The 26,925-nt window shown below is 35.8% G+C and overlaps 2 protein-coding genes across 2 annotated transcripts in view; one reads left to right on the top strand and one right to left on the bottom strand.

Annotated features, from left to right (window-relative positions):
- LOC118278865 (galectin-5-like) overlaps nt 1–26,925 on the bottom strand; it is a 107,480-nt gene that overhangs the window by 7,285 nt on the left and 73,270 nt on the right. The gene's annotated exons all lie outside the window — the stretch shown is intronic.
- Nucleotides 1–26,925, top strand: part of LOC118278570 (transcription elongation regulator 1) — a 59,362-nt gene that overhangs the window by 21,540 nt on the left and 10,897 nt on the right. Inside the window, exons 14-18 of the mRNA XM_050703354.1 lie at nt 422–666; nt 1,080–1,198; nt 1,695–1,845; nt 10,919–11,117; nt 11,672–11,778. Coding sequence (XP_050559311.1) covers nt 422–666; nt 1,080–1,198; nt 1,695–1,845; nt 10,919–11,117; nt 11,672–11,778 — 821 coding nt within the window. The remainder of the gene's footprint in view (nt 1–421; nt 667–1,079; nt 1,199–1,694; nt 1,846–10,918; nt 11,118–11,671; nt 11,779–26,925) is intronic.

Raw genomic sequence — 26,925 nt, 5'->3', positions numbered from 1 at the left:
ATCTCAGAACTTGTAGTCAGTACCTACATATTGAGACTAGTTAAGATTTCTGATCATTTGATAATTCGAACATTCGGTAGGTACTAACTAACGAGTCGAGGAACAGTATAAAAGATTTCTTTTATGGAATAAGCTGGTAAACCAGCAGTCGGATCAGCTGATGGTAAGCAATCGCCGCCACTCCTGGACACCAGACACTGGGCAGTCAAGCCGGCCCATTCGAGGCGAAGCATGGCTCTCCTACACTTAAATTAGCATAATAATAGTAAGATTTATCAGAGGCAGCTTCATTTTGTAATAAGTTAAATTATCATTATTTTTGTTAAATATATCATGATCTATACGTTATTATTCGTTGAAACAGACGATATTTTACCACACCAAAGCCTCCAAACTAACAACCCCCCTCCCCCCTTAACAGAGAAGCCCGCGACGAACTCCCTGTCGGGCGCGGGCACGATCCTGGTGGGCGCGGCGGCGGCCGTGGAGGCCGAGGTGCGCGCGGCCCGCGAGCGGGGCTCGCTCCCCCACCCGCAGCGCCTCGCCGCCTTCCTGCGCATGCTGCAGGAGAAGGACGTGTCCGCCTTCTCCACCTGGGAGAAGGAACTGCACAAGATCGTCTTCGATCCAAGATATTTGATGCTGAACTCGAAGGAGAGAAGACAGGTAAGGGAATCATTATGATAATGAAATAAAATAATCTACAAGATTGACGTTGAAATAAAAATTAGTCATCTACCCCTATTAGATTCAAGAGTGGTCTGTTATTAGATTCAAGAGTGGTCTGTTGGTGGGCTACCACACCAATCGATCGATAGTCGATCTATGCCATCTATCGACATTCGTGGACGTTGATCAATTGGTGTGGTAGCTTTAATTGATCGTCAGATACCGGACGACTAACCAATCGATCGATTGCCGGTCGGTGGCATCGGTTGATCGATTGGTCTAGTAGAAACTATCGATCGACGTCGACTAATCCATTCTACCATCGATCGATGCTCGCTCGATTAGTGTACCCTAAGCTCCCTGATCCAGCTATGTTTCAATACTAATAATTTACTAATTTGTTCGTCCAGGTGTTTGACCAGTACGTGCGCGACCGCGCGGAGGAGGAGCGCAAGGAGAAGAAGAACCGGCTCCAGCAGAAGAAGGTCGCCTTCCGGGCGCTCATGGACGAGGCCAAGCTGCACTCCAAGTACGTATTTGTTTTTCTCTTTTATAAAAGACGTATCACCTCATGGTAAGCAATCGCCACCGCTCACGGACACTTGAAACACCAGAGGCGTTACAAGTGCGTTGCCGGCCTTTTGGAGTTTAGGAATTTAATGGTTGTTGGGGAATCGGGTATTGGGAAGACTGGGAAGGGGGGAGCCGGCCCAGCAGTACCGAAGCATGGCTCTCCTACTCTTAAACTAACGTATTCCTTTATAGCAGTTTTAGTTCACTTACGATGCACATTCCCTTATATCCTCGAAGGGGTAGGCGAAGGTAGCAACACTTTGTGTGATCCGCAAATAGTTGTTCCGGGTCTGGGTGTCATGTGCATGTGAACTTATGTGTTTGTAAACACACCCACGACACAGGAGAAAAACCTAGTATGGGGCAACGTTTAAAAAAAGATCATTACTACCATATCTAATATAAGATATCTATAATATATACCAATAGTAATATTCAAATTTCGTCCGTAGATCGTCATTCAGCGAGTTCACATCGAAGCACGGGCGGGACGAGCGCTACAAAGGTATAGACAAGGCGCGCGACCGCGAGACGTACTTCAACGAGTACCTCGCCGAGCTGCGCAAGAAGGAGAAGGAGGAGAAGGATAAGGCCAGAGAACAGGTCAGTGGGGGGGATGGACTACACGGGGGACGGGGGGCGCGGGGAGCGGGTTGACGGGGGACGTGTGCGTGATGTGGGGCAAAGGTCTCTCTTGTGTTATAAATGTCGTAAGAAAATGGAAATGGTTTATTTCGAGTTACTGTTTGACGAGGGTAATTCGATTAGTTTCGAGCCATGCTAGGGGTTCAAAGTCAAAGTAAAATCATTTATTCTAATTAAACCATATACTTAGTTACTTTTGAAACGTCAAAGAAAGATAATAGACTATAGTCTGTCAATCTGTCTGTCAGTGAAGCTAGGTGCTTGTTCCAAAGTGTAGTTTCGAATGGAGAAGAACGAGCAAGAATCTCCATTCGTTACTCTTTAAAAAAATACATGTTTACAATTTCTCTGATATATTTGATACATACATTCTCTGATACATGGGCTCATAGTTATGAGCAGCGTTGTGCGATACACGATGCAGCGAAATTTTGAAGTCAGCTGATCACTTAGTAAATATATTTTAAGTGATATGCTTGTTGTAATCTTCGCTATTTTATCCGATTTTTTGATTTTATTATTCAGTCAATGGTCGCCCGCGTGTCATACATGAGGGCGCGGGCTCGAAACCTACCAACGGCAAGTACCAATGTGATATTTTCCGAGTTATATGTACTTTCTAAGATTATTTAGACGCCACTGACAAATGGTGAAGGAAAACATCGTGAGGAAACCTACTTCTAATTTTAGATTTGAAATCGCCAACCCGCATTGAGTAAGCGTGGTGAATAATGCTCATACCTACTCCGTGTGAGATGAGGCTTTGGTCAGCATTAAACACTTATAGGCTGTTAATACCGCTTTATGGTATAAGCCAGTAAACGAGCAGACAGATCACCTGATAGTAAGCAATCGCTGTCGCCCATGGACACTTGAAACACCAGAGGCGTTACAAGTACGTTGCCGGCTTTTTCGGGGTTAGGAATTTAAGGGTTGTTGGGGAATCGGGGATTGGGAAGGGGAAGGGGGTAATTGAGTCTCCGGTAACCTCATTTACACAAAGCAAGCGTTGTTTCACGTCGGTTTTCTGCTCGGCCGCGGTATCACTCCGGTCGAGCCGGCCCACCAGTGCCGAAGCATGGCTCTCCCACGATTAATTTAAAAAAGACCTTTGCCTAACATTGGGACACGATAAAAACAAGTATATTTGCCAAAGCGTGATTTATTTCTTTCATACATAATATTTCTTTTTAACCGATTTGCAAAATGTAAAAGGTTATGTTATATATTGAGAATTTCAATGCAAATAAATGCTTTTGTCAATTTTTCATTTCGGATTTCGACGTCCGATGATATTTGAAGTTGAATTTAATGTTGAATAGTTTAATATTGATCTATTTTTTGAGTTAAATTTTCATCGAAATCGGTCCAATATTTTTTGAGATTTAGTCATTTGATTTGTACATACATACATACAAAGATTCATTATTATATTTTATGATTTTTTAACATTTTATGAAATTGATAATTTAAACTTAATATTATAGACACCAGGATCTAATCGCATTGTTTGGGTTCGATTCCCAGTTCGGTATATTTTTATCATATAATATCAATGTTAAAATGCGAATTAATAATGTTTGTTTATTTTACAGGTTTTTTATTAAGAAGGCAGGTTCGAATCCTGCGTGATTTGTTTTTTTTTTTCTATATGTAAAGGCTCGGGTTCGATTCCCGATATAGTGACAAAATTCTGCTGTGCGAATTTTGATTCTTATTATTATAATACAGTGTTACACATAGTTTATAAAGTTATTGAATTTTTAAATGATTTTAATCTTTAAATTTAATATTTTTTGTTTGAATTTTAATTGACGTCTATGATATTAGTTTTAAAATAATTTTAAATTTATTTTTGTGATTTTAAACTGAGCAGAAAAAAATTTTAGTTTCTTTACAATGAGACGATTTGTTCCTTGAGATTTTACATAAAAAATGTGTTACTTTTTTCTGATCAGCAAAATTTAATTCCAGTCATTTAAAATATGAAAATTTTCTCCATTTTTTTCAAATGAAACTAATATCAAAGACGTGTGTATATTTTTGATGAATTTGAAATGAAGATTTTATTTTTATTTTTGAAAACGTAATTGAATACTTATTATTGATGAATGATCTACTTAATATATGATGTTGATCTGACTTTCTCTATAAACAACATTTATTTAATTTTTTCCTAATGACGGTTGTGTTTCCTGACGAAAGCCTTTCGAAAATGGTAATATCTTGTAATTTTAAACTATTTTTAAAAGATTAAAAAAGTTTTAAACTTTTTAAAATTATTTAAAATTGTTCCTGATAATAGTTTATGTTAGAAATATTATCAAAATGAAAGGCTCTTCACGATAACACGACTGCGACGCCCCCTATAGCTTTGAAAGGCAAATAGTAGCTCCGTTGTTTGTGGGTAGCGGTGCGGCGGGAGCGGTGCGGAGCGAGCGAGCGGAGCGGACGCCGCGCGGCGGCCGCGGTCGTGGTCTATTGACGATTTGTTCATCAAAATGAGATCTTATGGATAGAACCGATGATACATTTTACAATGGCCACGGTTTACGAATTTTCGAATTCGAATCTCGTCCAGTAATGATATTCTGGCGGTATGTTGAGACTTTTAAAGAGTAATTCTTGTTAAATTTCACTTTCAATTTGAGAATTTAAATGGTTTCCGTAAGAGATTTAAAATTTCAATGCAGTTTGTTACTCCTAAACTGTTTGATGATTAATTAGAAAGATTTTTCTTGATAAATTTATTTAATTTGTATTTAAATTACAGGAAAACAAATAAAAAGCCACAAGTTCGCTCTTTATATCTATATAAACGGAGCACATGTGAGGCTTAAAGTATACGAAATAATATAAAATTGTCAATCGGCCACGCCGCGTCGACCGAAAAATTCTAAGGTTAGACATTATTTTAAGCAGATAAATCAATAAATCATGATTATAGTACAATTAACAATAAATAGAGCAAAGGAACATGTTTGGAAACACTGCCTACAACGGTGCGAAAAGGGGCGATTTAAAAAAATATTATAAAATTAACATTCAATAAATAAGGTAATAGTTTTAAAAAAGTTTTTTTTTCAGAATTTAAAAACAACCTGTATATGTTGCAAAGTACAGGTTGTTGTTTTTTTTTAGGGTTTAAAATTTGCGTTTTAAATATTAGTGTAAAATTTGTAGTTTAAAATTAAATATCAGCCCCTTTTCTCATCGTTGTTTTTCATAAAAAAAGTATCTTCTTTTATTATTATATAGAGAACAAATATGATTCCCCCACGACATGCTTCGCGGTATAATGCATGCGATGCTAAAGGCAGTGTTGCCACGCTACTGTGGGTCGTAAATAATCTAGATTTGCTGGCAACACCAACGTTTAACGCCTTGCCAGCCTAAAAAATGGTGATGGGAAGAAAAAATTGAATCGACGATACTATGAATTGTAAATAAATTGAAAAATTAGGAACTAATGATTTCTTTTTCAGCATTTATTTTAACTATTTATTTGTTTGCACTATTCTCTAGAAGAATTCATTTAAAACTGAGATTCATTTGACTCTGAGAATTTATCAATTCACTTCTATATTTAAAATCTTCTATAATTTTTTTGTCGAGTTTAAAACTTAATTTTAAACTTTTTTAAATTTTGAAATGTTGTAAAGACACTTTAGTAATGAATTTTTAAATGTTTTTAAATTTGAAATAATTGTAAAGGAATTTATTTTAATAATATTAGATTTCTATTTTTAACTAATGAAATTGGACCAGATTTTTTAATATTTTTTAAAATAACCTCTTTTGGTATAGTTGTCGTATTAACAATATTTGTGTGTATATGGGTTCGATTCCCATATCCTTTCACTGTGTATTTATCTGATTGTCTCGTTGGTGTATTTCTCGGAAAGACTCGGGTTCGACTCCCAACCATTTATCTATAGTTATAAGACTTATTTTTACGCAAAATAACTTAATAAAATATTGAGTTAATTATTATGTTATCGGCTTACTCACGTAACTGTTTGACGAGGAACTCGACTAGTTTCTAGCCATGCTAGAGGCTCATTCATGAGCAGCATTCCGCGACACACGACGCGGCGATTGTCGCACTGCTTTTGGTATATCTTACTATGCACTATTTGAATGCAAGCGTGGCTAGAAACTAGTCGAGTTCCTCGTCAAACAGTTACGCGAGTAAGCCGATAACATAATAATTAATTTAGTATGTCTCACCTATAATCAAACATTGAGAGTTTCGATATCGAAATTAAAAAGATTATATTATGTCAGTATTATTACAATATACAATATAGTAACATCAAGCCTTAGCCCCCAAGGGGGTAGGCAGAGGTGCTCATATACAATATAACCAACTTTTCACCATTTATGTTATAAGTCCCATGTAAAGCTCATTGCACCAGTGGTCTTAAGTGGAACTACTGGTTATATATTTCTTAGTAGTATATAAAGGAGACTGAAATTGTGCCCAGTATATGGCAATAGGGGCTTAATACCCTAATTTTAATGTTTTTACCAACGAGACAAGCTGTTTTTTACTGTATTATTATTCTAGGTTCAATTCCTAGAATTTGAAGTTTTAGAACATATTACATGGATGTGTATTTGACCTGAGTTCGATGCTTAGGTTGTAAATATGTGATGGTTTTTTTTTTAATATTTTTTTGTCTGGTATTTTTATAATACACTTATTAAGAAAGTGTGACTGCTGAGCTAATGGTTTCGGGTTTGATTATCTAATGTTTTCTTTAGTGTTATTTTGGGATTTTGATTTTTATAATAAAGCTGTGTCTAAATATATTTATATGTGATAAATTTAACTGTATAAAAATACATATATATTTTGCCATTTTTGTTATTAGTCCATATTACATAGAGGGGGCTAGCTTAATACCATATTATAATATCAGACACAGTACAATTGAGAATTTCAACATTTTACTCACAAATAATTAAAATCTAATATCCCTATAACACTTAATTTACTCAATATGATAATCGAATTTAGGACCTCGCGCTCAGCAGTAGCATTATACGACTTTCTCTACCAAAGAGGTATTTACCCGACTTAGAAGGAAGAGGTTATGTTTTATGACATATTTATTGATCGTTTATAATGTAATCTGGTTTGATTTTTATATAAGATGTATAATATATACAAAGGATATATAATATATTAGGAAGTACATAGGATTTTGGTGGACGGAAGTATTTTTTTTTATTTGTAATACTATATAGCTTCTGCCCGCAACTTCACTCGCGTTTAAGTAGGATAAAAAGTAGCCTATGTGTTATTCCAGACCATACATAGTCAATCTTTGTTCCCATTCTATTTCATTCCGATACCTTCATCCGTTTTGACGTTCCGGAGTTGCGGACTACCTAGCGGGTTTACCGGGGCTCCGGCTCGACAAGCAGGGGTAGGAACGGGGTGGTTTTTAGTCAGTAAGAGTCTGACACTCCCTCTCGCCTCGCCCAGGGCGGGAGGGAGAAGTCATCGGATGATTTCCCCCCTTAAAAAAAGCCGTTTTGACGTGATTGAGTGACAAACGTACACACAGAATCTCGCATTCATATAGTTGTATTTTTCTGTTTGTGTGAGCTGTGTAGTATGTGTGTTAATATTTCCTGAGTTATATGTACTTTCTAAGATTATTTAGACGGGTCTACCTTTATTAGTAGAATTTTTTTGGTCATAATTTTATTTTGCATAACAACGCATGGCAGAAACTTCATTTCGCAGAAAATCATTTGGTATACCATCATTTGCAATACATTAAAAACGCATAATTTTGTAAGTCAGAATCATCTTTAGGCATAAATTGATACGCATAATAATTGAAAGGTAAAACCATCATATTGCAGAATGTTCACTGTCAGAATCGTCTTTTGGCATAAATTTCATAACCATAATAATTAAAAAGTAGAACCATCATATCTCAGAATGTTCACAGTTAGAATTGTCTTTTGGCATACTTTTAATATCCATAATAATTGAAAGACTCATCTATCACGCAAGCATGCAGCATGCAAGCAAGCATGCAGCATGCAAGCAAGCAAGCAGCATGCAAGCAAGCATGCAGCATGCAAGCAAGCATGCAGCAAGCAAACAGCATGCAAGCAAGCATGGTTTCCGTCACGGCTCCGGCGCTGCGGGGCTCCGGCGGCCCCACGCGAATCGTCGCAGACGGCGTTCGCTCACCACCGCAGCTTCGTTGCTTGTTGGCTTGTAAGTTTGTAACCGGCTTCGCCGGCCAGCCTCAGCCGCGGCGGCTCGCTCGTAGCCGCCTGCTCCTCAGCCCGCGGGCCGCCTCGCCCCTCCGCGCCTACGCGATTTTAAATTGCACTCTAGGGGTAGGGCAGACAAGACTACGTGCAGTCGGTTTTGCAGCGATTCGGTTCTGTCACTTCACTATCTTTTATTCTACCATCTTCTTAATATGCCAAGTGAAATTATGCCAAACAATCGTCGCTCTAAATAAACGTTATGTGAAACAAAATTATGCAAAATTAAGCTTTGCCAAACGTAATTATGCCAAATAAAATTCTACCATCTTAAAAGTATGCCTTTGTAAATTCGGACATATAAATATTCGGCAAAACAATAATTATATTAAACAATTTTTATGCCATATGTATATTCGTTTAAAGAAGATTCTGCCGGGTGTGTTATGCCAAACAAATTTCGGAGCATTAAAATTCTGCCAGATAGAGGGAACCCTACTTAGACACTACTGACAAACGGTGAAGGAAAACATAGTGAGGAAACCTGGCCTTATAATTTCTGAGTTTCAAATTGCCAACCCGCATTGAGTAAGCGTGGTTTCAACCGTTCTCCGTGTGAGAAGAGGCCTTTGATTAGTAGTAGACACTCATAGGCTGTTGATGTATGTTGCGATATTGTGTGAAAAAATGCTGTGAATGCAGGTTCGAAACCTGTATTTCTTTTGAGTTTTTGTATTAAGTGGTCACTGGCGTGAAAGTCGACCGATGGGTCGCGATGTAATTGTTCGATGCCATAAGAAAGAATTGAGTATTGAGATTTTTGTTATCAATTCCAAGTGTCTATGGGGCCTGATAACTGAGATTTTCGAAAGCAAATCTTAAGAGAATATCAGAGAGCGCGGTGGCTGGGCAACCGGCTGCCGAAAGAAGTATGTAAGAAAAGACTGATGACTGTTGATGAAATGAAAGAGGTTGTTTCCTAAAACTTGTAATTAACTGATTTACAAGTTGCGATTAACCGAGAATCGAATTCTTGGTTAATGCAACATACTTGTAGACTAGTATATAAGGACGGATTTGGAAAATTTCAGTCTTCAAATTCGGAGCTGCGGACTACCTAGAATTGGGTGGTTGTTAGTCAGTAAGAATTTGATATTCTCTCTCACCTCGCCCAAGGCGGGAGAAGTCATTGGATGATTTTCCCCCCTTACAAAAAAAAAAGATGTTTTAGGCAGTACGAAGTTTGCTGGGCTAGCTAGTTATAATAAAATTAGTTTTAAAACGCTTAAACTTCCGTCCGCCAAGAGAATATGAAAATAAAAAAGAAATAATAATAATAATCTAATGACACATCTCTTTCAGGATTTAACCAAATATATCTGTTCACAGGTTTAATTTAATTTTAATATTAAAAAATACGGTTTTTTTTCAACATTTTCAGCTTCTAATGATGAGAATTTTCTTTCAGCGTTATGTTGGCGGTGCTCTGTGCGTTTGGGTTGTAGGGGGAAGCGTTTATAGGGATTGGCTCGGCGAATTATATATGTTTTGTTTTTATATATTTAATTGTTTAATAATTGAGCTGTGTGTTTGGCATTTTTTCTCTGTCCCTATATTGCAAGAACAACAACCCTTAAATTCCTAACCCCCAAAAAGTCGGCAACGCACTTGTAACGCCTCTGGTGTTTCAAGTGTGTCATCAGGTAATACGTCTGACCGATTACCGGCGTGTTCCATAAAAAAATATTTTCTTTTTATCTAATGACTAGCTACTTCCGCGCGGTTTCACCCACTCTGCTTGGCTCCTATTGGTCATAACGTGATGTTTTATAGCCTATAGCCTTCCTCGATAAATACACTATTCAACACAAAAAGAATTATTCAAATCAAACCAGTAGTTCTGGAGATTACCGCGTTCAAACAAACAAACAAACAAACAAACAATCAAACAAACAAACTCTTCAGCTTTATAATATTAGTATAGATATTACAATCCTTTTTGAAACAGTTTCACTCTAATCTCAGAAGAGTTCTTTCCGATATCATGCTTACTTTACTTTCATGTTGGTGTAAATTTTAAGCAGTTTCAAAAATAATTAATCCCTTAGTCTTCAAATTCTTTATCCCATCAAAAAGGGCTGGTAATGTACCTGTTTCAGATGTCCATGGGCGGCGCAGATTGATTAACATAGTTATAATTCTCATAAAAAAGCCCAATTACGCCCCTACCCAAATTTCTCAATACCCGATTCCCTAGCAACCCTTAAATTCGTAAGCTCTAAAAGGCCGGCAACGCTTCGCAACGCCTTCTAAACCCTCTGGTGTTTCGATTGTCCTTATGCGGCGGCGATTGCTTGCCATCAGGCGATCCGTCGTCATTTACCGGCTTATCCAATAAATCAACTAATTTTACAAGACAATCTCCAAACTCTGTTTCTCCATTATTATTTTTCTCTATTACATTATGGTTTTTTGCTTAAACTAAAAGTTCTTTTTTAAAACAGAAAGAAAATCAAATTGTATATTAAAGAAGGGCCAAAATTAAAATAACCATTAACAGACGAGTCATCAGCCCCAAAAAAAAGAACATTCAACCTCAACCACTCCTAAAATGACACCAAACAGCCCTCAAAAAACTCAAACCTTCGCCGCTCACAGCTCAAAATCACAAAACCTCAAAACCTAACCCCCCTACAAAACGACCCCTAAAAACGTTTCGCCCGAACCACCCACCTCGAAACCTATTAAGAAACTAATTCGTTCAATAACATGTGATTTTATCTTATTGTAGATGAAAGTCGAGTTCATTGCGCTGCTCAAAGAAAAGGGGGTGGACAGACACTCGCGATGGATCGACGCGAAGAAGAAAATCGACACTGATCCCCGATACAAGGCTGTAGAGGGATCCAATCTGCGGGAGGACTATTTTAAGGAGTATTGCAAGATGGTTAAGGAGGAACGCAAAAAGGAAAAGGATGGGAAGGATAAGAGTGAGTTTCGTTTTTTTATTTTAATACTAGTGATTGGCGTGGTTTCATTTGCTGTGCTCGGCTCCTTTCTTTATAAATGGCATATCCAACACAAAAAGATTTTTTCAAATCGAACTATTAGTTCCTGAGATTAGCGCGTTCAAACAAACAAATTCTTTATCTCTATATAATAGTATTATACTTTCTCTATATTATACTTTGATCGCGTTCCCTTACGATAAAAAGTAGCCTATGTGTTATTCCAGACCATAATCTACCCCTGTTCCAAATCCCAAATTTCATCCTGATCCTTTCAGCCGTTTTAAAGTGATTGTCTAACAAACACACACATAAAACTTCACATTTATAATTTGTTACATTTGTAAGTTACGTAACTTGTTGTAAGAAAGACCCCCTCCCGCTCAAGTAACACATACATTTTACGAGATCCTTCTCCCCCCAAATTGCTTAACATAATACTTGAACACCCCCTTACACCAGTTAAGAAGACACAATCACAGATTATCCATCATCAAAAATACAATATTCTATCATATTTGTAATAAAATTTACAGAACGAGAACGCACAGGCGGCAAGAAGGAGAAGCGAGAGAAGGAGCGAGAGAAAGACAAGGAGGACAAGAAGGAAGTTAAAAAAGAGAAGAAGAAGGAGAAGGGAGACGTAAGTACTGTGCGGTTGCAGGGTTAACAGTGCTAGCTAGAATAGGTTATGGTAGAAATGGGCCCGTGGCAGTCCACTGATGGACTATGGGCCTCCTCTACACATAAGAGGGGGGGGGGGTTGGTGTAATGTGGGTTAGGTATGATTGGATTTGGACTATGTACCCCCTCTACACATAAGAGGGGGGGGGGTTGGCGTAATGTTTAGGTATGATTTGATTTCGTCCATTGGATTATAGCAGTTTGAGGTCTTACAAATGCAGTCGACTCTCGTTAATTCTAAACTGGAAGAGGGGGGGGGAGTGTCGGAGAGTCATGCGGATGTGCCGACTCGACCGGAGTGATACTATGGCCGAGTAGAAAAGCGACGTGAAATAACGCTTGCGTTGTTTTTTGTTGTGTCAGTGAGGTTACCGTATGTTCAATCGGAGTTGCGGACTGACTAGCGAGTTACCGGTGCTCCGTCTCGAAAAGCAGGAGTAGGGACTGGGTGGTTTTTAGTCAATAAGAGTCTGACACTCCCTCTCACCTCGCCCAAAGCGAGAGAAGGCATTGGATGAGTTTCCCTCCCTCAAAAAAGGTCCAATTACCACCCTTCCTAATCCCTGATTCTCCAACAACCCTTAAATTATAGAAGGTTTGAATTAACGAGAGTCGACTGCAGTAATTTTTCTTTATATTTGGCTAACAATATTAGATTTGTCTATTGCACGAAACAGACATTTATATATAAATATATAGTTAATTATATAATACGTGCACTGTTAAAACTGTAACGACTTTATTTTTATAATTATTATTACTATATGCTCACGACGTCTCTTATTAATTCTTCGACGCATGTCTACCACGCTAACTTTAGTAGCTAGAGTATATTTTCTCGGAAAGTATAAAAAAAAGAATAAAAAAATTGTGTAATTACCTACAGATATGACGGTTTTCTTAGGTCTGAAAATTACGATTTGTAGAAGAATGAACAAAATACTATATGGTTGACCTAATATTATTGTTATTTTATTGCCCTTAAGGTAATATTAAAAAAGTTTGTCTGTCGGTCAGTCCTCTAGTTGCTCTATTTGCTCGTTCCAAAGTGTAGATTCCTATGGAGAAGAACGAGCAAGAAACTCCATAGGTTACTCTTTTTCAATCAGATTCACAATACAATTTTATTCTTGTTTACATCAATTATGTGAGAACAATGTAACACCAATATTCAGTCAAAGAGATTGAACAGAGTTTTTTCTGAATATTAGAACTATCACTGAATATTGGTTAAAACAATTGAACCAACAATTGTATTGTGAACCTATGGAGTTTCTCGCTCGTTCTTCTCCATAGGAATCTACACTTTGGAACGAGCAAGTAGACCAAATAGAGGACTAACCGACAGACAGACGTTATTAATATTATTATATTTGCTTTGACGTTCAAAAGTGCCTTCCTGGTCTATTTGAAATAAATAATTTTGACTTTGAATAAGTTATGAGGTGATAGTTTTAAAAATAAATAAAATAATTTCGTAAGCGTCGTGAGCATTTCTTAAAGTTATTAATGTTTTGCGGAGCGATTATTGGTGATAATAATTAATATTTCATGCGAAACTGCGTCGGACATTTTAAATTGTTAACGGTTTTCTTTTTTACTTATTTGGAACATTGGCCTTTTAGCCATGTTATAATGGAATATTGCGTAATACAAAATATATTTTGGTTTGTGTTGTATGGGGTTAAAAAGAAAAATAAACATATTTTTGGCCGAAGGTGCGCGAGTTTTTGGTCATTTTAAAAATGTGTTTAGGCTTAAAAGTTTTCAGCTGCCCAGTTAGTACTGTCTTAAAAAAAATATTGTACATTTTTTTCTTCTAGTCTTGAGTTTTTTAAAGGGTTCGACTCCCCCCGTAAAACGGGGTGAATAGAATTTAAAGGGTGAATAGACACAGGAATGGGGTGAACAACATTTATTCACCCTTCTTCTGTATCTATTCACCCCTCGAATTCTATTTACCCCGTTTTAGGGTAAAAGTTAAATGTGATATGTGTGAAAAGGCATTTAATATAAAGTATAGAAAAAACTATTTTGGTATGTAAATAATTTATTATTTTTAATTATGCTCGTAAAAATACGTTCATAAACTTTTTAAAATATTTAAAATTTTTCGATCATTTTGAAACTAATTTAGTCCGTGTTCTCCGATTACGTTTTGACTGCACATTTGTCGCAGTCTAGTCAAGTCAAGTTTGTCCGAATGGGGTTCGATTCCTGAATTATACAGGGTGTGTTTTAGACAAAAATATTATTTTCTTAAATTTTATATTGCCCCTATTTATACAGGGTGTGTTTTAATAGAAAAAATGAGATTTTTTACGGATTTTTTTTTTTCATTTTTGGAAGAAAAAAATAAAGAAACATGTTTAGTGTTCGTTCGCCGCGTGTCATAATCTGCGGGCAGGTGGAATAACGCAATAGTGCAGAATTAATGCAAGTTACCTGTTGGTTGCAGAGTGCATAAGTTTATGAGATTGGCGCGGACAAACGGAGCGACGTGCGGTGCTTGGCGGCTATACATCGGACAAGATAGGAATGCACTGTATCCTAGATTCTTGTTTTACCGACTTTGTAGAAAGAGAGGGTGTTGATTTTAGGTATTTTATGGCTTATGGCCATATACTATGACTAACTAAAATATTCTAGAATACTAAATTCTAGATCGTCATTAGACAGTCTACTGTTGGACTATGAGCCTCCTCTACATAAGAGGGGATTGACATAATCTCCACGCTTCACTAAGATTGGAGATCGCAGTATAAAAGGTTCAGGTTTATCAGAGAACGCTGATGCTCTGTCTCTGTCTAATATGTAGTCTCTTTACTAGGGTATACCACACCCAGGTGAAGAGTAAGTGGTGTTTGTTTAAAAAATACAGTGCATTCCTATAAAATGGCGTATATTGATTCTAAGGTCACATTTTACATATACAATAATAAATAATTATTATAACTATAATTCTACCACGTTTCAAAGTTCAGTAGCTTACTATCGTACTTAGGATCATTTAATGGTTACTTAACCCAGTCCTTAGCAATTGTTTTCTATAAAAAATCGTTACTAAGGAATAGTTTAAGTAATCATTCAATGTCTCTGAGTGAGGCAGTGTCTTTGTTTTGACTGAGGTTTTAAAAAAAGTGGTTTTTTTTTCGGTAGCGCTTCGTGGATGGTTTCTTTCCCATACTTGGTTTTTTTTTTGGTTCTATGAGTGGTTTTCTTAGCTATGGGTGGTTTTTTGGTTATTTTGTTATCGTCATCGTGGTTATATAATTTTTTACGTGTTAGAATAAATGTATTAATCTTGGTTTGGGCTTACCAGTAGTCGGGTAAACAGTGGTATTTTGTGTTTGCTTTGAGTTTAAATCGAAATTAGCGTGCGTTCGGCGCTCTTATTGGCCGGCTCGAATACACCAATCAATCAGAGCGCTGAACGCGCTCCAGTTTCTATTACTTTATACGTAAAGTAAACTCATACTAAAGGTACTAGACTTCTCATCTAGTATAAGAGAAAAAAAACAGCACCATTTATGAGTCCCATAGCTCTGAGCCTCCGATTGCTGGCTTTTTTCTCGGCTTTTCGAAAATTTCTCATTAATAGCAGTATATGACAATAGGCTCACCCCTATTACATGGTACTTATAACACAAATGGTGAAAAGTAGGTGTACATTGTATAGCGGCATTACGTGCCGTAATGTGCACCTCTGCCTACCCCTTCGGGGATAAACGGCGTGACTATATTTTATATAATTGCGATGACGAGAACTTTACTGGTAGTAGTTTTTTTTTGTAAATCTTTTTTTTTTTCATAACCTCTTTTCTCTTTGACAAACACATTTATTTTTAGTCCATATAAGGTGTTCTAAAAGTATCTGCCACGGCTTCAATGCGAGATAGTGTTGTGTTTGAAGATTACAATAGTAAATATAAATTATTGATTACCCCGGACCAGTTTTCAATTTATACAAATAAATCTACGTATGAGTTTGTTATGAAAGACATATCTCTTTCACTGTTGCTGTCGCTTCGTGCGTATTTGTGAACCAATTTTGTGCAGAATAGAGTCAATGTTCATTTAACTTCTTTATTTCTCAAATTGAATTAACTAGTACCCATACGAAATTTATTCACTATTGTAATCTTCAAACACAACACTACCTCCCATTAAACCCTTGACAGATACTTTTAGAACAGCTTTATAAAATCTTCAACTAAACTTAATAAAAGGAAACATCCAGATTGTTTTATTTGTTTTTCTTTTTTTATATATAAAAATGTGACCCTAGACGCTCTATAGCAACACGTATCGACGCCCGCAGTTTATGACACACGGCCTTAGGGAGTCCTACAGCTCTGCCTATCCTTCAAGCTTCGTTATATCGGTGGGGGTGAAGACATAGTCTGCAGCGTCAGAATATGTCCACAATGCGGAGACCGTGTCAATTGCAAGCGCTGTTTATCTTATTCTATTACTGAGCAGAGCTGCAGTCTACCGTCTGCGAAATCTATTATAATAATAATAATGTATGCATATATACTGGATGGTTATTATAATATATTAATAATAATAAGTTGTTCTTTGTTTTAAAACATAGTCTAAGGCCGTGTCTGTCTGTATACTGTATGTCCGATGCAGAGTCGCCATGTTTTGCTTAACTTATATCCATGATGTTTTAATCAGTATCTTTATATTGCTGAGCGGTTTTTCCACAGTTTGTAGTTCTAGTTCGTCTTCAGTGAGTATATCGCTCACCTAGTAATATATTGGCACATCTGCATTTTGTGCAGATGTGCATCTGCACAAAATGCAAATTAATCTTTTATATGGTTTACATTGAGAGAGGTCGTAAGTGTCATTATACCATTATTGTAGTTTCCCCCTCACGCACGTAAAACAACGGTTCATTGGTCAGTAAACTAAAAACTAAACAAGTTAGGTAAACTATGAAAACCGTAAATGTGCCAATATATTACTAGGTGTGCGATATGTCGAGCTATTACTACTAACTGTCGTTTAAATAAAGTATATATTTCTTCCGAAGTAATAAAACATTATGGATATAAGGTATGCCCTCAAACACCCACCTCAATTTCCCCGTTTGTCCCGCAGAAACAGGACACCGAGGAGGAGAGGAAACAGCCGACCCCTCCCCCCGACCAATGGGCCGAAATACTCGGCATACCCGGCGAAGACGACGAAAAAAAACCAACGAAACCAACGCGAAAAAGCCAAAACGCAGAAACGAAAGATAGATCGAAATCTGCCACCACTTCCGAAGAAGAACTGCCTTCGCCGAAACAGCTGCGGTCTTCTAAGAAAGAAGTAACAGCCCCCACCCCAGAGAAGACGGAAAAGTCCCCTATAAAGGCTCCTCCTAAAAAGAGGAGACCGGAAGAGTTCCAGGAGACGCAAGAAGTAGAACCGGTGCTTGCTACACCGAAGAAGGAGAAGAAAAAAGTCGAGAAGACAGAAAAGAACGACAAGAGAAGACGGAAGAAGTCTGAGAAGGAATAGTGTTTGATGTACGTGTTCTTCGGGCGCCGATCCTCATTGCACACATAGTGCAACAGTGCTAAACTTTGGTTCATGCCTCCACTGATTTGTGGGTAGTTTGGTAATGTAGTGGTTTTGTTCCGACCCGGTCAGTCTGTCCGTTGCTCTCGCGGCGAGCGGTCGTCTTGAGGAATATGTATGCGTTGTTTTATTTCCATTTTTTAATATTAACGTTTCGAGTGGGAATTGAACGTGTGATGTTTTCGTGTTTGTTATGTTATTTTTGTTATTGTATTTTCTGTATTTTTTTAAGGTATTTTTGTGTATCTGATTTCTATTTTTTTTTTTAGTGAATTAGTTTTAAGTTGTACATTGGCTAAAAGAACGTACCAAAGGTTTTCTTTTTTTGTGTGTTAGGTCTAGTGATTGAGGTTCAATTCCCGGATGGGATATTTAGGTCTATTTTCTGCATAGCAGTCTAAAGACTTGAGACAAAATTGACTCTGTCCTTTTTATGGTAAAAATAATAAATTGACGTAAAGTAAGTGCACTTACTAACGTATCTGCCTATCCTCCTGCGGGAGGTAAAAGGCGTGATTGTAAAGAATATAATATATATTGGATTGGCTAAATTATTATATTAATGAAAAATTAAATTAGCTCTGACCAGTGGTTTTATGAATAGATTGTTAAGATAAAACTTAAATGATAAATGATATTTATTTTTGCAAATAGGTTACAATGTAACTCTTTTACACGTCAATCTCTTAAATAACTAGATGAGGCCGGCATTTCCTATCGAACTACTCTGAGAAGAAATGCCGAAACAAACTCAGAGGTCATAGTCTCTTTTAAAGTCCAGACAAATCAAATAAAGATGTGAGAGAGTCTACAGGTAATGCAAGAATCATCAGTTTCATTCGTTCATAAAATATAATAAATGTCTAGTCAACACATTATTGAGTTTTTTAAAACAAACAAACATTCATACTAAATTAAATAACTATTATTATTCAACGGCCTACTCACGTTACTGTTTGACGAGGTAACTCAATCAGTTTCAAGGCATATTAGGAGCCTATTATTATTAGCAGCGAACAACAGCAACTTAACCACGTCAACAGTTATGTGAGTATGCGGTAACTTTATTGACAAAACGACGCGTTTTCATCCAAATCGTTACAGCCGTTTCTTAGATACGCGAAATAGAAGAAAAAGTCATTGGATATATTTATTTTATACTTTATTGCTCACATAATTAGATAGTAATTTGAGTAAATAGGCAGTCTTATCACACACGGCGATTTCTTCCAGACAACCTTTGGATGGAACTTTTTAAAAACATATTACATATTGAGAAATAAATGAATATTCTATATATAGGGTGACTGGTAATTAGTGAACGATATTTAAACACGTGATTGTACTCATAATTACAACCGACTTGCTAACAGCTGATTATACGAAAGCACGCCCTCGCGTAATTTTGTTGTTTTATCATTATGATAAAAATTATAACATAAATTGTGAAAAGTGGGTGTACATTGTACAGTGGCATTACGTACCATGATGTGCACCTCTGCCTACCTCTTCTTGGATAAAACGCGTGACGAATTAAAAAATAAAATAGGAATAAAACTAATGAGTATACAAAAAAAGTTTCTTTGGGAAAGTTGTTTGTAATCATGAGTACAATCACATGTTTAAATATCGTTCACTAATTACCAGTTACCTTATATCATATTTTATTTCGCTTGTTATGAAAAATCCGATGAAATTTGTCCAGCTTTTCTGGACTTGAGAATACTAAAACGGTCTCTGGTCAGAGCGTATAAAAATATGTATTAATAAATTAAAAAATATCGATTAAAACGAATCGATTCGTCAACGGTACATATTCTTCCAAACGATACGAGTTTTTGTATCAAAACGAACATACATAAGCATTTCAATGTATACTTAAACTTCAATTGACTATCTGCTATATTTTTAAGGTAATATGGTTGATTTTTCATTGAAGATATTAGGTGTATCTTGATGTGCTTTTGTGTGTTCAGCCGGATAAGTTATTTAGTATATAGGTAAGAAAATAAAGATAGATTCAGTACAGAGACAACCATTGGTCGTCTAAAGCCGACTGAGTTACAAAAGATATGGCTTCGTTACAAAGCGTACAATACGGTAGATGACTAATTTCTATTTCAATGTCCGTCTTGTAGATTATTTTAAAACATTACACACGTATTTTTTATTTTCTTACGGAAACAAATACTTTCGAAGATATATTGATTTGAAATTTAGCGTGACGTCACTTCTAGGAACGTTTTATACGTAGAAATGACGTATTTGCTTAGCTTTAGTCCGTTTTATCTAAGTATTGCTTTCATATATGACAAAACAAAAAAAAAATACGTGACTAATATTTTTCCATTACCTAACTGACGGAATAAATAGATTTTTAATTCAGTATAATTCCTATTTAGTATAACAATAGCTACTGTCTATGTACTGAATTAATCTTTGTTTTCTCACCTATATACTAAAAGATTTGTCTGGTTATATATAAACACCAAATTTCCTGACAGTTGCTCTTATTATATAAGAAAAATGGTCCGCCTTATATACCTACCACTGTTATTGTATATAAACATAATTATAAGTAAAACTAGATTTTAAAAAACAAAATGGTGGCTTAATGTCGGGGACTGAAATGTCTATTTTTTAAGCGTGGCAACTATGACGCGGTGTTGCCAAATTTTATTGTTAAAAATGTCTTGTAGACATTGATTGCGACTGTCATGGGATTTGGTGTTTAAACATCGGTTGTTGGCGTGCCTGCTCACCCCCTTTAGGGGGCAGCGTAATGATCTTTTACTGCTTAGGATTTGTCTTTCCACTATCGCTTCATGCTCGGCTCCTTTTGATTGTAGCGTGATGTTTTATATCCTATAGAATTCCTCGATAAATGGGCTGTCCAACACATAAAGATTTATTCAATTCGATACAGTAGTTCCAGAGATAAACGCGTCCAAAGATATTGTTACTGCTTTTGAAACTAATCTTCATATCAATACAATTTCAATCCAATAAAATCTAAATAATTATTCAATGTCAAAACTATACAACCCCAATCGTAGCTGTTACAATAGTATTCAGAGTACGGAATATAAAGCTAAACTCAATACCATTGAGTTGATTCAAAATCCATGCAATACGATGCAATGGGCACTAGTTTCAACACAAGAGTACGACACAATATCAATGTAGATCTTCAGACACGGATCAAAATAATTGAATATACGTAAAGACAAAATTACAGTTTTTCAATATAGTGGAAAGATAACTCCCTAAGGCAGTATACACCGCTCAAACCTGATGTAAATACATGTATAAAGTATTTTACACTCTAATAAAATAATTAGAGGATTAAATTTATTTTGGAGGACTTAGTTAAGTTAGTGGACCAGTAGCTAGGGTAAGCAACACCACCAGGTGGATGGGTGACCATTTTTAACATCCAATTTCTGTGCGACGGAGAGCACGTACAGATGTCGATAAAATATCAAACGATTGTCCCTTCTTGTGGCGATCCTAGGGTAGTCAGAATCCCTAATAGAACTAACTGACAATGGGTCTTTGAATGTCCCCCTCTGTAAATAATTGGGAAACTAAGACATTCAGCCTAGATTTTAAGCTCACTGACATGAAAACTAGTCAAATACCACAAAAAAAAGTTTGACATGTGTCAAAAGTGACGTTAACGTCATCGTTGACATGTGTCAAAAGTGACGTATCTGTCATCGTTGACATGTGTCAAGTTTGACAGCTGTCAGTTTTTGTGACGTTTCGTTTTCGTTTCTATTTGACTAGTTTTTTATGTTAGTTTTCTGAGAGTGTAGATATTCTTTTTCGTAGGGAAAGAATGGGGTAGGTCTGATTTTATAGTCTAGATCACAGGCCGTCCTAGATATTGTGCTATTTTTGACCATCTTTTAAAAGCACTAGGTTTAACTGTGTTTTAATTATTATAGCATTTTATTGATTCCTCTAGAAAGTAGATATTCTATATCATTGTCCAGTCTCCAAAACATAGCCATCAGATCATCACAGTTTTGTTACCTACATCGAAAGTATACTCATTAAAAAAGTAGTCTATATCGCACTACAGTCTCCAAAATATAGCCTTTGGGTTGGGGCTCAGTAGGGCTGATGCCCGACTCGGAGCTGCGGACTACTTAGCGGGTTACCGGGGCTCCGGCTCGAAGAGCAGGAGTAAGAACGGGGTGGTGTTTAGTCAGTAAGAGTCTGACACTCCCTCTCGCCTCACCCAAAGCGGGAGAAGTCATTGGATTATTATCCCCTCTCAAAAAAAAAAGACTCCTAAATCCGCATTTATATAAGTAACAAATTGGCTTATTTCCAATTGATGTAACAAAGACATTATAAAGAATCGATCTAATGCTATAATAAATAAAATATAGTTTAACTATATACGATATAATATAGAGAATTAATATACGATAATAAATTTATTCAGTAAAATTAACACTAAAATTTTAGTTTTCAAAAACATAAATTGGCATTTTAAATCGCTATTTAACACATTAAACGAGGTTTTTTGACCTGGGTGCTAGCGGAGGATTTGCCTTCAACAGATTTTGTTGGTAGTCAAAGTCTTAAGCATTATTGGAAAACTTCAGCACTGTATGATTTACTAGCCAAAAAGTGGCCTGTTATTCCAGACCATAATCCACCCCTGTTCCAAATTTCATACCGATCCCTTCAGTCGTTTTGACGTAATTGAGTAAACAAACATACACACAAACTTTGGCATTTATAATATTAGTAGGATTGTAATTTATTATCGTATTATATTCTCTGTATTGTATTTCTTTATACAGCGATTGAAAACTGTCCGATACGTAAAGGTAAAATTGTGTATGAAAATTAAATTATTAAGGCCATTTTAGAAGTACTTTTGAAATATACGCCAGGCATTTAGTCTAACTATACTTAGTTCATATTACAATATTAAATTAATTACTTATTATGTTATCGGCTTACTCACGTAACTGTTTGACGAGGAACTCGACTAGTTCCAAGCCACGCTAGAGGCTCATATTTATGAGCAGCATTCCACGACCCACCAGGTCACAATCACCGCGTCGTGTGTTGCAGAATGCTGCTCATGAATATGAGCCTCTAGCATGGCTTGAAACTAGTCGAGTTCCTCGTCAAACAGTTACGTGAGTGACGCCCGAATACTGAAATGCTACTCTATTTTAAGTTGTACTTAAATATCGTGCTATCTCTGTCATTTTATAAAGAATTGATAGGGACAGAACTAGTTTTGAGAGCGTCTTAAAATTGAGAAGCGTTTGAGTATTCGGACATAAGCCGATAACATAATAATTAATAAAAAATAGTACCTACATATAAACGTACCTTATCAAATCGGATAGTTTAATCGGATCGCTATATATATATATATATAATATAATCTTGTATATAACGCAACGGACAGACAATATTATATAATTTGAAGCGAATTACCCACACATCAAAACAGACTTTCAGTGTGATCAATAGATTTAATATTTTTGTGTGTTACTACAAGAGTCGGCAGATCGGTTTGTTTATATTTTGATTTATATATGATGACTTTATTATTAAATAAAGGAATTTAAATAAAAACAAACTACACTTTTGTACCACAGAATCATAGACAACTTTTTTATTATATTAGAGTTGACATAGACAAAACATGAAAGGGCAAATTTATAGTTAGTTCAACAATGTACTAGCGACCCGCTCCAGCTTCGCATGGGTGTAATGGTGATATATTATGCATGTATTATACATATAAACCTTCCTCTTGAATCACTCTATCTATTAAAAAAACTGCATCAAAATCCGTTGCGTAGTTTTAAAGATTTAAGCATACAAAGGGATATAGGGACAGAGAAAGCGACTTTGTTTTATACTATGTAGTGATATCGGTAATCATCAACAGCCTATAAGTGTCCACTGCTGACCAAAGGCCTTTTCTCACACGGAGGATTGAGCATTAATCACCACGCTTGCTCAATGCGGGTTGGCGATTTCAAACTTACAATTAGAAATTATAAGCCCAGGTTTCCTCACGATGTTTTCCTACACCGTTTGTCAGTGGTGTCTTTTTCTATACTCCCATGCGAAATTTCTCAAGTTATTAGATAAAGAGTTGTGAAACAAAGTTACTTTGGCATTTATATTAGTTGAGAAGCCTGTGTCACTTTTAAACCCCCGATCTCAAACCAGTTGTTAGTCAACTGCCGTACTCGGAGACATTTAATGATTACTTAACCTGTTCCTTAGTAACGATTTTGTATAAAAAACTATTGAGTAGATGACTAATTTTTATTCCAATGTCCGTCTGGTAGATTATTATAAAACATTACACACGTATTTTTTATTTTCTTACGGAAACAAATACTTTCGAAGATATATCGATTAGAAATATCGCATGCCGTTACTTTTGAGTACGTTTTATACTCAAAAGTGACGTAGTTAGCTCCCACTCCTTAACTTTGATCTTATACGACAAAATAAAAAAATACGTGTGTAATATTGTTTCATTACCTAACTGACGGACTAAATAGATGTTTAATTTTCATACCCCGTCATCATCCCTATTGCTAAGGACTTGGTTAAGTAACCATTTAATGATTCCGAGTGCGGCGATTAATTTTGTGTGTGAAATGTAATAGTATTTCTTATATAATATGATTTTCTAATTCAATAAATATTTGTATCGTCCCAAACAGCCGGTCTGCCATCACTTTATATTATTATTATTATATAACCAAACAATTTGGACATTGTAAATATATGAAAAACAGTGTAAATTTTAATTTATACATAAGTCTTAATTATAAGCGTAGATCTAATTTAGGTTATAAGGTACATTTTTAAACATGTTTCAAATTGCATTCGAAGCATACATGCGATTCGAAACATCCCTGTATACAGTACAATAGTAAGTACGATCGTATTTTACTAACAAACATTAAAAAAAAAAAACTAAACACGGATTGTCAAAACGACATAAAGTATGCTGCATGTCGGAATAATAAGCTTTGAAATATTGTAAACTTTAAACAAGGTTGATTATTATGTTATCGGCTTACTAACGTAACTGTTTTACGAGGAACTCGACTAGTTTCAAGCCGTGGTAGAGGCTCATATTCATGAGCCGACGATTGTCGCGCTGCTACTCAATAACAGTAATCAAGTAGCTCATGAATATGAGCCTCTAACCTAGCTTGAAACTAGTCGAGTTCCTCGTCAAACAGTTACGTGAGTAAGCCGATAACATAATAATTAATTTAAACAAGCTGTATAATGTCAGACTTAATGACAGTTTATTGACGTTTGACGGATTATATTGTATAGATGGCGTTGTTATCGCCGATTGGTTGTTCGGCAGGGTCTAGGATGGTAATAAGACCATAGGATAATGAATTTTTAAATAAAATCCCTGTAATATGATCGAGTTTAAACGAATTTTTGCTTGAAAAAAGTGAAAATACATGATTTTAAATAAAAACGCTTTTTTTGTGTGTGTACGATACAAAATTATGTATTAACTTCTCTATAAAGTAGTTTTTGCCAGTGGCTTCGTTCGCGTTCCCGAAAGGTAAAAATGTGTTTTTGCAAACCATAATAAACATACACACAAACTTTCACATTTATAATACTAGCTTCTGCCAGTGGCTTCGGTCGCGTTTGCGAGGTATATAAAGTAGCCTATGTTTTAATCCAGACCATAATTTTCCTTGATTGAGTAACTAACAACCACAATTTCACATTTATAATATATTTTTATTAAATTCATTTGAAAGATTTGATGTTCTTAGACTCTTCCTTACGTCTTTTATCGTAAATGCTAAGTGTCGTGACCACGATGAATCACTTCATCACAGTCATTAGAACTCGAGACGGGATATTTACAATATTTGAATCACGCCATAATCACGTATGATCTGTTCATCAACGTGACCTTCAAGAAAAGAGCTACTCCTTTTTTGAAGGATCGGCTGCGGCTGTCGGTAACACAGATCGAGTGACGTTCATTTAATACGGTAGTTCACTACTATACCTAATGCGCTCTAACAAGGTGCGGCTGACAGATGCCAGAATGACGTTGACGTTCTCTTTAGGGATGGACATAGAAAATTTTTTTTATCGCTATCGATGTCGCAGCATACATTTAATTCTTTGAATTTTTTTATTAAATGTGTGGTCTATCATTCGCCGTCTTATCCTGTCTTCGGGCGGTGTGAATGGTAGACTGGTGTATTTAAAGTGACGCTGTTTTGGTCTCTAGAGTCTCTATTCCATTCGCTTTTGGGCAGTCAGATTGCAGTGGATTTTAATTAAAGGTTTAAGAAATTTTATTGGACAAGTGAAACTAAATAAAACCCATCACTAAACACGATGATTTACGTATACGCATAATTTCTTTATTTATTTATTCCAACTTAACCTTAGACCTTCAAGAAAAGAGCATACTCCTTTTTAGAAGGATCGGCTGTCGGTAACACAGATTACACTAGTGACGTTCATTTAATACGGTAGTTCACTACTAGTCAAATTCAATACTTTTATCGAAATGTAAAAAACGTTAATTTTCTATGAATTTTGTGGGAGATCGCAACTTCATTTCTTTTGCGTCAAATAGTATACTAACTTCTTTAAAATTAGCTAGAAAAATTAAATAAATAAGTATATCGTCAAATCAATGAATGAAAAGACGATTATTTTGGGATGTTTTATGGTATTGAAATATCAAAATAATTTATTATTAACCTAGGAAACTACCCAATTGATTTTCGTTGTCTAATAATATGTATCTACATAATTTTGTATCGTCCAATATGAATTGATACAATATCAATATAATGTAACAATTTGTATCAGTAATACGCATTGTACATATTTTTTACTATATTATCCATAAGTAATTTAATATTCGTATTATAACAACCAAATAATTCAGTATATAGGTAACAAAAAAAAGATAGATTCAGTACTGAGACAGACAACCATTGGTCGTCTAGAGCCGACTGAGTTACAAAAGATATGGCTTCGTTACAAAGCCTACAATACGGTAGATGACTAATTTCTATCTCAATGTCCGTCTTGTAGATTATTTTAAAACATTACACACGTATTTTTTATTTTCTCACGGAAACAAATACTTTCGAAGATATATCGATTTGAAATATCGCGTGACATTACTTCTAGGTACGTTTTATACGTAGAAATGACGTTATTATTAAACGTTTGATTCGTTTTATCTAAGTATTGTTATCTTATATTATGACAAAATAAAAAAATACGTGTTTAATATTTTTTCATTACCTAACTGACGGACTAAATAGATTTTTAATTTTCATACCCTGTCATCATCCCTATTTTAGTATAACAATACCTACTGTCTCTGTACTGAATCTATCTTTGTTTTCTTACCTATATACTAAATGAATGGGTTGTATGTTGGTACTGTTGCATGAGTCAAAACTGATTGAAGTACCATGCTCTTTAGTAGTTCTCACTGACGGTATAT

The sequence above is a fragment of the Spodoptera frugiperda genome, chromosome 24 (genome assembly GCF_023101765.2).
Source record: "Spodoptera frugiperda isolate SF20-4 chromosome 24, AGI-APGP_CSIRO_Sfru_2.0, whole genome shotgun sequence".
NCBI lineage: Eukaryota > Metazoa > Arthropoda > Insecta > Lepidoptera > Noctuidae > Spodoptera > Spodoptera frugiperda.
The sequence above is the reverse complement of the archived record's forward strand: the minus strand, read 5'-3'. Positions and strand labels throughout refer to the sequence as shown.